The sequence below is a fragment of the Dunckerocampus dactyliophorus genome, chromosome 4 (assembly GCF_027744805.1).
Source record: "Dunckerocampus dactyliophorus isolate RoL2022-P2 chromosome 4, RoL_Ddac_1.1, whole genome shotgun sequence".
Classification (NCBI taxonomy): domain Eukaryota; kingdom Metazoa; phylum Chordata; class Actinopteri; order Syngnathiformes; family Syngnathidae; genus Dunckerocampus; species Dunckerocampus dactyliophorus.
Genome location: NC_072822.1, coordinates 24,594,064 through 24,606,458, shown reverse-complemented (window position 1 = coordinate 24,606,458; position 12,395 = coordinate 24,594,064). Strand labels below are relative to the sequence as shown.

Here is a 12,395-nt window from a genome sequence, read left to right as displayed (position 1 = left end):
ACACATGCTCAGCGCGTGGCCAAAATCAATTAAGAATTTTCTTTCGGGTATCATGCCACATTATAGTAATTGTAACGTACGTTTTCTTTCACGTTTATAAAAACACACACAATACAAAAGAAGAGACGCATATATGGAGCATAACGTGGACTAAGGCATTAAATAACATACACACATCTTTTTTTTTGCAATAAATAAATGTAATTTTTTTTTTACCTGGTATGAGCTGCCCTGGAAATGACTTGGTAGAAAGTTCACTTCGCCTTTCCCTGAATACGTCCGTAAAATCTGGGGTGGGGGGAGGTCGGTCACAAAATTTGTCCGGCAGATGAATTAGAAATAAAAAAACATATATATCAAACATCCAGCACACAATAGCTAGTGCAAAGGTTTAAAATGGTCGACACCAGAGGAAAGATAAGTTCCAGTCAGTAAAGGCACACTGAGGGAGAGAGAAGAGGTCATGTTTTGGAGGGTTCAAGTCATCAGTAAATTATGGGGTGGAGCCTGCCACATGAGGAAGGAAGTGTCCAAGTCATGGCGTGGTCATCATAAGGTCATTTCAAAAGTCCAATTTTACTACAATATGAGAGACACCACAAAACAAATGTCAACCTTTAAAATAACTTTTTACATAACAGGTCTAAAGTAGCACATAGTTTAATCATAGTGTTACCTGCTGGTCGTCTGATGAGCTATTGCATACAAAATAGAAGAGATGCTGCTGAATGGAATAATGCACTTTCAGGATGCAGTGGAAAATGAGCAGCGCCTGCCACACGTGTGATGAAACACCTGAAACACACCTCAAAAAGTTAACACAGTTGCAAAAACAACTTGTCTTACAAAATAATGATTTTAATATGCAAACATATGGTAGAGTTTTGAAGAGCATACGACAAGAAACATGACATACAACAAATATTGATTCTCAACACATCAAATCTTTATTTGCAGACATTTAGAACACTTGGCTGAAAGGTGCTGAGACACACAGGCTCACGCACACACACACACACACACACACACACACACACACACTCAAAAGGTATTATTTTTCTTCTTAGGTAGCGGTCCATCACACCACAGTTGAAAGTACAGTACTTGTTATTGTCCACATTGCCAACATAACTAACATGAGCTTCTTTCAGAACTGTAATAAGAGTACGATGGTGGGTTATATTCCTGTTTTTTGGTCAATTTACAGATAAAAGCTGTCAAGGATGACAAACTAACTAAAGAGATGCAGGGATTCTGCATGGATTCTAAATCATAAATAATCATACAGTGAATAAAGCTGGTCCACACAGCATCCGTAACACCACACCAACGTGATTTGCATTGAAACATTACTTCTACCAGAGGTAAAAGTGCAAGACTGAGGACGGCGTCATTCTTGTAGGTCAGTGTGTAAAAAAAAGGTTTAAAAAAAACAAAAGACATAAACTAGGCAGTGGAGGAAGAAAAATAAACAGAGAAAAACAAAAAATATGGCCAGCTATACTAATAACACCACGTTTGTATGCAAAAAGTTGATCATAATCATTTCAATCAAGGAAAGTGTTTTTTTTTTCTATATTTAAAAAGCACCAGCCATCATTTCTCCTAAATGGGTCAATAAATATTCTGTTAGTATGAATACATTAGCAGTAGGTTGGTCATTTTGTTACTGCTACAAGTGCGGAAATACACTTTGAAATGTGTGTAAACAGAGTATGTATGAATCCAACGCATCACATCCGTCCTCAGCCTCATGAATGTTTGGTCCGTTTTGAGCAGAACTGCTGTCTTTTCATGTTCGGACCTGGAACTTCCCAGCCTTGGTCATGTACTTGATGCCTTTGAAAGGTTTGTATTTCTCACCGTACATGTCCAGGCGATTTACCTTCAGCCCTGGAAAAAGACATAAACACTTTAATTTACTGCCTCATATTGGGTGCAAATGTAGACAAAATACCCATTTTGGTTGGGTGTCTAACGTCAAGTGTAATAACGACTCCAAATCACACGTGATAAACAAGTAATGTCTTTGGCGCCATCTACTGGGCGATGTGTAACTGCTGCCAGAGTGAGAGTCTGGAGGTTGTCATCTGAGGAGCTTAAGGTGAATTATTGTTCATTCCACAGAGATGGAAAAGGCACATCATGCTGCATGTGTGTGAGTGTGTGTGTACCTGAGATGGCCATCTGTTGGATCTTGAATTGGATGTTAATGGTGGGGTTCTCATCAGGTTTGGAGGCTCCCGCCTGAAGATTCATGCTGCCTTTCAGGCTGGGAAGCTTCTGGGGGTTGATCTTGCCTACATCCCATGTCAATAACTAAACAAAACAAAACACACCATTCCAGACATTAGTATATCTTAAATATCCCATCCCATATACTCATACACACTGTATACACACTCATACACACTCATACACTCGTTTAATACCTTTGTGACTGGGTCAAAGGTATACGTTCCTTGGGAGGCGTTAAGGTTGGCATTGAGAACACCCCGGGGGAGCTGACTGCTGACCAGCACCGACTCCACAGCCTTGCCCATGGTCTGCTTGGGGCCCAGGGTCAAGTCAAAACGGCCCTGGGAGCTTCCTTCTCTGAAGGTAATGTTGTGCTTGACGTACACTGGAATGGCCACCAGGCTGAAGAGGGAAGATGTGTGGATGTTTTCTGAGTCAGTATATCATAATGATGACATTGATTTAAAGTTACGACATGCATAACACTGACTTCTGAGAGCTGACATGATAGGACAGTAGCCGGAAGTTTCCATCGGGAGGGATAAAGGAGAGGATCCGCTCAGCTTCCCAGCGCTTGAATCGGACACACGGGTGGAAGCTGACGTCATCCAGCAGCCGAGGATTCTGACACATAGGGTGGAAGTATACTTGTTACGTTTCATTTGTCTCCAAAATGCTATTTACCATTTTTTATTGGCGATACCAGACACTACAACTACAAGCTCATGGAAAATTATTTCTTGTAGTATCGCTCCGCCCTTTACAGCACAACCATTTATTGGAGGCACCACTCACATTCCAGCAAACAGTTTTATCACAGTATATCTCATGGCAGTGCTGTCCAAAGTATTAATTTGGCATACAGGTTATTCCAAAAATAACATTAAACATGATGTTCAACCTAAATAAATAAAAATATACCAGATGTTATGGAGGGAAACGAATGCAAATGTTATCAGATGAGAAGGCTTTTTTTAATGTATGCTATTAAACTGTTTAACATGTCTTCATCTACTTCGGATTGATTTTTATGTGTTTAACAAACAAGAGGAATATTAAAATGTTCCTCGAAGGAAAATGTTTGGACACCCTTGCGTTAAGGCACAACCTTACAGAAATAAAACTTGGACATACATTAGAGTAGTCAGTGTCCATCTTGTACATCAGTATAGATGTATTATCCACTGATAGTCAACACACAGCCATTATTGTCTACATAGTTGGCAACATAAGTTTGTACCAAGATCATTTATTCTAGCCTGCACTCAAACATGGCAGTGGCAGTATTATTCTGTGGGGCTACACGAGTGCCGTCGGCATGGGGGAGCTGCGGTTCATTGAGGGAAACATGAAGTATGTGAATATACTGTGACACTGTGAAACAGAGCATAATCCCCTTCCTTAGGAAACTGGGACGCATATCATTCTTTTTCTTCACCAATGAGCCTGGAAAAGTCATGTGATTCTTCTCCTTCTTTGTGAGGCGTACATGATCCATGTTAAATGCTCACTTTGGTTACTAAATAAATTCCTTGTTTGATAAGGGGTTACTAATTGGGGTGCACCGATTACAATTTTCTGGCCAATCGCCCATCTTTTATAAGTCTGACCTCATGATAACAATTTTGCCCGATTTTATATAACTGGCAACATACACCTTCTACAGTATGTCCCGATCTTATTTTGTTGAAAAACAATTAAAAATGCCTGTGAAACAGTACAAACCTGAGGTAATTCTCTCAACTACAAATGAAAAGTTAAAACAATGTGCTGTCCAAATGATATCATTTCCTTCAGTCTTTTGTTTTTCACATTTTAAAAACAAAACTTGCACAGCAGGATACACTGCAGACCTGACTTGAGCCTCTTACCAAAAATAACGTGCACAGTAGTATTTTGCTTTAATGAATAAAGGAAATCACAAGTTTTGAGGTAGTTATCTACAGGAAAAACTAACGGCTGGTTGTCCAATCCCATGAACTCCATAAAGTATCCATAATAAGAGTGGGCCACTGTTACAACAGGATTAGCAGCAGGGGGAACGTTTCAGAAAAGAGCCGGGCTAGTTGTATGTGTATATGAGTCATTCTCCTCATTTTCTAGCCAATTTGCATATTCAAATAAAGTATCACTTCTTCTGTTTCAATTTATGAAGGGAAATTTGCAAGAAAATATCACATTTTGGTATATTTCATGGCAGCACGGCACTCTTGACTGAAATCTCAATTGTAACATTTACATAAGAAATGCTGTCATTTATTCACTTTTTTGGATAAATGATTGATTTGCACTTTGTATGAATAAATAAATGAGTTTTAAGTCTAAGGTTTAAAAAAATATATAAAAATTACACGTGCGCCTCAAATTTTCAGTGGGATGAACACGTGCCCTTTCTTTTTCTCCTGTGCATACACATAAGCAGTAATGGAAAAATGATATTATGCACTATTGTGCTCTCTATTTATTACAATTAATGATGGCGAAGCACTTTCTGTGATTTTTTTTTTACAGCTTACCATTTTTGGTGTTGTTGAGCCGACCAGATTGTAATGGCAACATATATTTCAAGTAACACAGGAACCTGCGTCAAACTCAACACTGTTCTTCGAAGCATTGTTATTTAGCACAAGAGTAACACACTTCACCTTCCATGGAAACATGATGTATTACAATGGTTTCCCAAAGTGTGCTGATGAGAAAAAATAGATCGTAACGCATGTCATGGAGACTATGCCATGCTTCTGATTTTGAATCAGTGTCACTTTTGTTATTTTCAGAATTTTGACAGAAATAACCAGAGAAATAACCAGGAAATACTCCGAAGTTCACATTGTGTGTCAAAGCAAACGTCAGCTCATTTGCATATAGTGTTGCGCGATTCAGTGTTAAGTTACACTGTGTGCGGATTACGCTCTTTGCATTAATGACACGTAACGTTTAGTTGGAGTTTGGTCAGACTACATGTTTTGGATGCAGATAAATATGTTTGGTGCACAATGAGGTGTTCAAAAATCACAGCAGCTGAAACCATCGATGCCAACTCTACAGTAAGAAAAGCAGCTACTGGTTGTCCTAGAAGTCGCTAGATCATTTGCATATGATGTAACAGATACTGAAGGAAAAAAGCATAAACTCGTAGGTGAGACAAAAAACACCTTAATTACGTTTAAAACTACACATAAACTTGATTCTTAGTTTATTAATTTAAAATTGGCCATCATTTCATCAAAATAAAATAATTTTAATATCTTATCCAGGCCAGCACCTCTCAAAGTCTAGACAGCGTAATAATTACATCTGGACCCACCTCCAGCCTCCACCTTTTATCTTGCACTTAGGACTACTTGTTTAATTTATCACACAACGTTCTTCCATCACACGTTCTGACACACTGGCAGGTAAGTGACCGAGTCCGAATGAGGCTTGATTGTAATGAGTAGTAATTTAATAAAGATTAAAAAACATCTACGTAAAACAGGATGAGATCCACCCCTGCGGCAACCCATCTCGCGCATGCGTGATTCAGGGATACGTACAGCTCCACTTCACAGCCTATCCACATGGAAACGTTTTCAAGTCATAACGGCAAATGTTATCGTTTCAGCCTCTCATCCACGCGGAAACGGCGTTCTGGGTACACTAGAATCTGAAAACGCCGGCTTGTCGTTTCCGTAAAGACAGCCAACCCACTATTTTACAGAAGCGATGATGTCAGAGACCCGTTGCCGTCACGTGATCAGAAGTGAGCTTTGACGACAAGACAACATAATATCTGAGTATTCCGATGGCCATGACTCACCCCTGTCGATTTTCTCGTGATATTTTGTTGTTTTATTCTCCAAAATGAATCATAGACATAATTCCACTTCTTGTTAGTATAGATGAGCCTTGAAACCGGAAGACGATGGACTTATACGCAGGCATTCTTTCTGCTTCTATGGTTTGGTGTATCACGTGGTTCTGTCTGCATGTCTGTTTACAGCGCACATTTTTTTCAATTTGCCGACAGTACACTGACGGCTTCTGACTGTTTTGGGGCGGAGCGCACCTCTCAGCAGCACCCGCTGCTGCTCAGTGAGAATGCAAACTACAGATCAATACATGCTTTCACTTTTAAGTCCCCAAATACCAGAAAACTCTCCAATGGCGTCAGAAAAAGTAGCTAGATTTGTCGATAGTCGTTTTTGGGAAAATATGTCACGGGTTTGAAATGTCACCAGATTTAGCAACAAAGTCGGCAAGTTGGTAACACTGGCTGAAAGTTCCACCGTTTTATATTATTTATTTCATCGTCTTTGTGACATACTTCTCCATGTCACAAAATGGTGATGCACAAATGGGCTGAAATTGACATCATATTGTGTTTTGTACACAACAGACATAAAGAAAGTATTCAACACTGTTTCCCCTACTTATTCAATGTGTTTGCAGTATATTTTTTATATTTGGTTAGATCTGCAAATCACTGTAGCGTGTGCGCCATGCCCCTCAACGTGACAACATCCTCTTTGGTACCCCTTCCAGAAGAATCACCCATATACTGTATGTGTGTGAGGATTGTACCTGCTGCAAAGTTGGGAATAAAGTTGAAGTGAGCAAATGTACAGCTGTTACCATCCACTCTTTATGGTGATTATAGTGAGTGAAATAGCCGCTGCCTGGCTCTTTGGTCTTGCAAGCTATAGCTTACATTGCTTGCCTCAAATGCTGCGTATCCTACAGTGGGTTAGGGTTAGCATTGAATTGATTGTGGCCCCACGGCGACCTATTTCATTCAGCCTTGCATCAATACATCAGCGACCCTTTGCTCTTTTTCTTTTCCTGTTTAATACTGCCAGACTGATGACATGGCCATGCTCTAAGTGACTGTTGTTTACCCATGTAGCAGACGCACCGTTGCGGTGGTAGATAAGATCGGTTTCACATGTAGATCGGCCAATTCCAGATACCCCCAAATTAAGGAAATCGGCGCCAATTGATTGTAATTCTGTTATCTGGGCATACATGTCATCCCTTACTTTGCTGCTACTTCACCTTTCTGAAAGCATGTCACTTTATGGTCACATCCACTTACCATAAATGACAATGTGAGGTCAGGCATGCCAGTCAGTTTGACACAGGCGTCAATTACTCCCTGGATTTCTGCTGTTATGGTAGAACCTGAGGAAAATTATAAGTTGGATGACATATATGGGCTACATACTGTACATGTGTGGGCGGCCTCACAGCATACCTGACTTATCAATGATGGCGTCAATCTCCTCCACCACGTCAAAGTAAGCTTCATTGTTGGTGTACTTGACTCCAGTGCGTCGCCATGGCACCACTGACAGCTGACCGGTAGGGAGCTGTTCACCCACATTGGTGCTGCCTGGGAATTGCTCAAATAAAGTAAACCGCTCCTTGTTGTTTTGATGTCTGTCATTGTGATAATAATAATGAATGTTGATGAACTATATGGTAATTATTACAATGTGAGGGGTTGCAAGAACATGTTAAAAGTTGTGGATAGATGAATGGGATAGAAAAGGTTGGTTGTTATTGACCGACATCATTGTACCTGTGATGGTGTTGACCATTGTGCGGAGGATGGTAGGGGGCTTGATTAGCTCTTTGAGGATGTTGGACTCGGTGGCCAGGGGGAAGCCGTTGTCCAGCATCTCCTCCAGTAGTTCATAGACCACAACCACATTGTCTTTAATGGCAGCCTCTGTGCACACGCCGAAATAGTCCTGTTCACACATAAGTACATGGTAGGCCATGAGACACCAAAAAAAACAACAATTCTTACTGAAGCAGAAAATTCTGTACGATCATTTCATCAACCACACAATGGACAAGGGAAGTTTATGCAACAAGAAGACAAAAAGTGGAACCTGGAATGTGTCGACGACTCTGTGCAGAAACTCAATGACAAAAAGTGGCGGCACTTCACTCTGGATAACAGCCACAAAGTAGATGCGATGTCTCAGAACATTGATAAGGTAGTGGTGCGGCGTGGGGATTACGGGCGGGACATTCTCTGGCTCAGTGGCGCGCTCCTGGGCTTCAAAGAAATAGTCACACACGGAGCGGCTGACCACGCTCTTCCAGTGCTTCTCCAGAAAAATGTCGCCTGAGGCGTTCACCAGAAACAGGCTGTGGATCATCTTGGCTGGTGGCTACAAATACAAAGTAAGACACCTAAGAGTGAGTGTCAAACTCAAAAGTTTGAATATTTTCTTAGATAGCGCATAGAAAACATGATCAAGACCATCTAAATATGGTTTTTACCATTATTCAAGATTCAAGAGTTTTATTGTCATATGCACAGTAAAACAGGTAGTTATACTATGCAATGAAATTCTTGTTCTGTTTATTAGAGCCCTCTCGACATGAAATAACACCCCTATGGGTCACCTTTACACTCCTATTACCTAATATAATAGACATAGTAACAGAAAATAAGACATAATACAGACTCACATATGTTAGCAATGGGAAAGTTTCTTGTTGTTCCTTTGTACTTCAGGTACTTCTTGCAATGGCTGTTGTCTCATTAATGGAACATTACTGACACCTAGTGGCCAGTGTGGAATACTACATATCACAACACTTTCAATGTGTCTTCTTAATACCTTACTTTTTTTTTTTTAGTTCAATTAGCCATTTTTATGCTTGAAAATTCTTAATTCAGGCTAAAAATATGTCAAATTTGCTTAAATATGTATATTTTTACTATTAATAGACAGTAGTCAGCCACAAAACAGCGATGGAGATAAATTTCTCTTCTATCTATCTGATTTATAAATTTTGAAAACTGTGATAGCGTGAAGCTGCGAAATTTGAAGCGCAAAGTGGCAAGGGACAACTAAAAATGACATGATCATTGTAGGTGTGATAAAAGGAGGTTCTGTACCCCAGAAATGCTGTGCTGTATATAATCTCTCGTTAAAATGGCAGACATGGAGTGGTAATTGAGACCAAACGTGACGAGGTAAAAAAGGTTGAAAGGTGAAAAAAAAATTAGGAAAATGTCACTAAGCACTTTGCTGACATTTGTAAATAATTGTACTGTTCATTGGCAGTCTAAACTCTGATATTTTGTCATTGTCAAGAAGTAAATATTAACACAAAAGTTGTTATGGCTTACAAAGCGCAGGCTTTCCCCATCTCACACGGCACACTAACATTCCGTGGCCCAGTGGTTGGGAATCACTGATCTAGAGCAAGTCATGGGGTTGTGTCACTTGCATTTCACGTGACAGTGCCGTCAAAAATAGCCATAACACATTCCTTCTTCATTAAAACACTGCGTCTCCTACTGTTTGAATGGTGCATTTGACACAGCATCATGACTATCGTATACCAAAAAGAACAAAGAGAAAATAACTCGATTTTCCTAACTGGTCTTTCTGCTGTTGCAACTGTTGCATAGTCCCTCCAACTCACGTGACATTCTTTGCAGATAAAGGCAGTTTGTGCTCTGAAGGACTCACAAAAGGCTTCACCCCAACAACACAGGATACAGTTGTATAGTAGTCCATCTTTAGGGCTGGGGTGGCCAAACTTTCCAATTCTTCAAACAGAATTGAAGGATGTGGCGCTACTTTGATACATTTTGTGCATGAAAGATGCTAAAGGCAATCTAATATAGGTGAATGCTGCACTATGTCATCATTGTTTACTGCATTAGAGATTAGTGAAATACCAAAATGATCAATTTTTTTGACTTTTTTCACTTGGAAATCAAATATGAGCTCACGATGACATAAATTAGAGTGTAATGACGTCATGACATTACTGGAAGATCACAGCACCAATGTCATATTCTTTATTCAATATTTCAACTCTATGCTACTAAAATGACATTATTTTTCCTCATAATATTAAAGGTTTATTCTCGTAAAATTGTAAGATTGTAAATTGTAAATTTTTCGTAAGAATACAACTTTTTTCTCTTAATAAGTTGACTTTATTTTCATAAAATTACGGCTGTCTTTTCCATTTCTACTGCTGTGTTTTTATTTCAACATTCTTCCTGTAAATTTTGTACTTGTAATTAGGACTTTATTCCCATAATCTTTTGACTTTATTCTCGTAACATTAGAACTTTCCGCGACCTAATCGCAAATGGACCTTTGGACATCCCTGATATCATGTAATGTATTAACCAGCGTTAAATAACTCAATTTCAGCTTTCAACAACATTTTTCAGCAACAACCATCTGAGCAAACCAACACTCAGAACATTAAACATACACTGATATTATTGTCTCATAGAGTGATGATTCCAAACCACTGTGCGATGGCGTAGAGTTGCATAACAGATCAACATGTGCGCCATTGGAAATTATACAATTTCACTTAATTGGTCCAAAAATATTATTTATTTATTACACATACAATATCTTTGTTCATCTGACCATGGCAGTGACGAATAGTGACAGGCAGAACAGTTAAAAGGCAGAAGGTACAAATTGACCTAAACATTATTTTGGTATACGGTGGATCCCTGCTCCACAGTGATCCAGCATTCAGCTTCCCCAACAGGAAGTTACCCAGCATGCCTTGTGTGTTATAAATGTGTCTAAAGTAGTATTGTTTTGCATGTATATTAGTTTGTGTTTATTTCGATGCCTGCATCGTCAACGTGTTACAGTTACATTGTGTGTTCTAAATGTTTACTTGTTGTGTTATTTGAAATGTAAGCTTTTTTCTTTCTATATATTTAATATCTTAGCATATCTAGACCACAGACGAGATCTGGACTGGATTGATTTTATCGTGTTTAATTGATTTAAATGTGAATAATATCATAGTGGCTCCCACAACCATATTTTTTTCTGTATGCAGGTTTGTACACCTCTGCCAACAGTTAATTATTCTGCCCCCAGCAGAACTCGCACCCACACCACCCGGACCCGAGGTACAAGCCCTTGCTGAGCTACTGCGGAATAGCAATTGAGCCTGAACGGAAATTAAAACAAAAAACGCCGACTGATAGTAGACTTTTTGTTGTTGACCAAATGATGCTAATAATTTTGTCAAATGTAAACACGCAATAATGATGCGACATTTTGCAGGCCTCCAGCTCCATCGGTAATAACATCCATCAGTCCTCCTCAGTCTTATGACAAGAGGGGAGGGAAAAACCGCCACCCACAAGGCGAATGGAAATAGAAACAATTATTTCTTAGCAATTACGATCAAGCAGATAAGACTTAATAGAGTCACGAAGCACTTACCAGAGACAATTTCTACGTCTCGGTCTCGAATTTCACTATTTTCTCATTGAAATATGACGCTGTCGTCGCTTCCGTTCAGTGGATTCAGCCTCTGGTGTCAGGGAAGGAAGGAAAAAAAATTAACCAATAGAAAGCCCATAAGAAAATGTCAACCCCGCCTTTTCAACGCATTCATTGGCCAAGAGTACGGAAGTTGTTCTACAGAGATTTTGCCTTGATTGGACGAGGCAGGCATCGCCACGGTAAACCTCAGTAAATATGCTTCATGATTGGTCAAAAAAAACCCAGGTCTGACATTTTGTTTCTGTTGTTCGATTTCATCTTCTTGTGACGTATGATCAACAATGCAAGAGGTGTTTAACTAAACAGTGTTAATGCACTAGTGTATTACGCTTCCTCAGTTATTTGATGTTTTTAAATCATCAAATACAAGGAACATGTGTGTGTAGTTTTTAGCAATATACACACGTTTTATATATATATATACAGTATATACAGTATATAAAAAAAATCCATAAATATACAAAAAACACACAATATACAGTACACACAGGCCATTCCACCGAATTGGTGCCATGTGCTTTCCGTAACTCTCTCAAAATAAACTAAAATTTCTGTCTTTTTTCCAACTGTAAATCTAATAATACACATATTGCACTATTCAAAATGTGTTTGGCCCATGTCAGGCAACTTCATTTAATTTTTGTATGAGTTTCATAGTCCAAAATTACTCAAGTAACAGCACAGAACGTAACATAAATTTGAAGCATAAAATTAGGAAATAGATGAAATAAATGTATGCTGATAGCATGTTGACACTAAGTACATTAGTGACGCAACAAAGATGTTTTAAATATAAACAAAAAACTTTTTTTTAATTATGTAACAGGACTGTGTTGAGGTTTTAAAGTAATCAATAATCAAAAAAAT

General features: G+C 39.0%; 1 protein-coding gene across 1 annotated transcript; it reads right to left on the bottom strand.

The window, feature by feature from the left end:
- Positions 1 to 924: 924 nt before the first annotated feature.
- ap3m2 (adaptor related protein complex 3 subunit mu 2) lies at positions 925 to 11,568 on the bottom strand. The gene is made up of 9 exons (XM_054773400.1): positions 11,466 to 11,568; positions 8,115 to 8,399; positions 7,799 to 7,970; positions 7,472 to 7,609; positions 7,313 to 7,398; positions 2,729 to 2,862; positions 2,433 to 2,640; positions 2,175 to 2,319; positions 925 to 1,893 (listed from the first exon to the last, which is right to left on the bottom strand). Exons 2-9 carry the CDS (start codon positions 8,385 to 8,387, stop codon positions 1,793 to 1,795), a joined length of 1,257 nt encoding a protein of 418 aa, XP_054629375.1. The 5' UTR covers positions 8,388 to 8,399; positions 11,466 to 11,568; the 3' UTR covers positions 925 to 1,792.
- Positions 11,569 to 12,395: the final 827 nt, after the last annotated feature.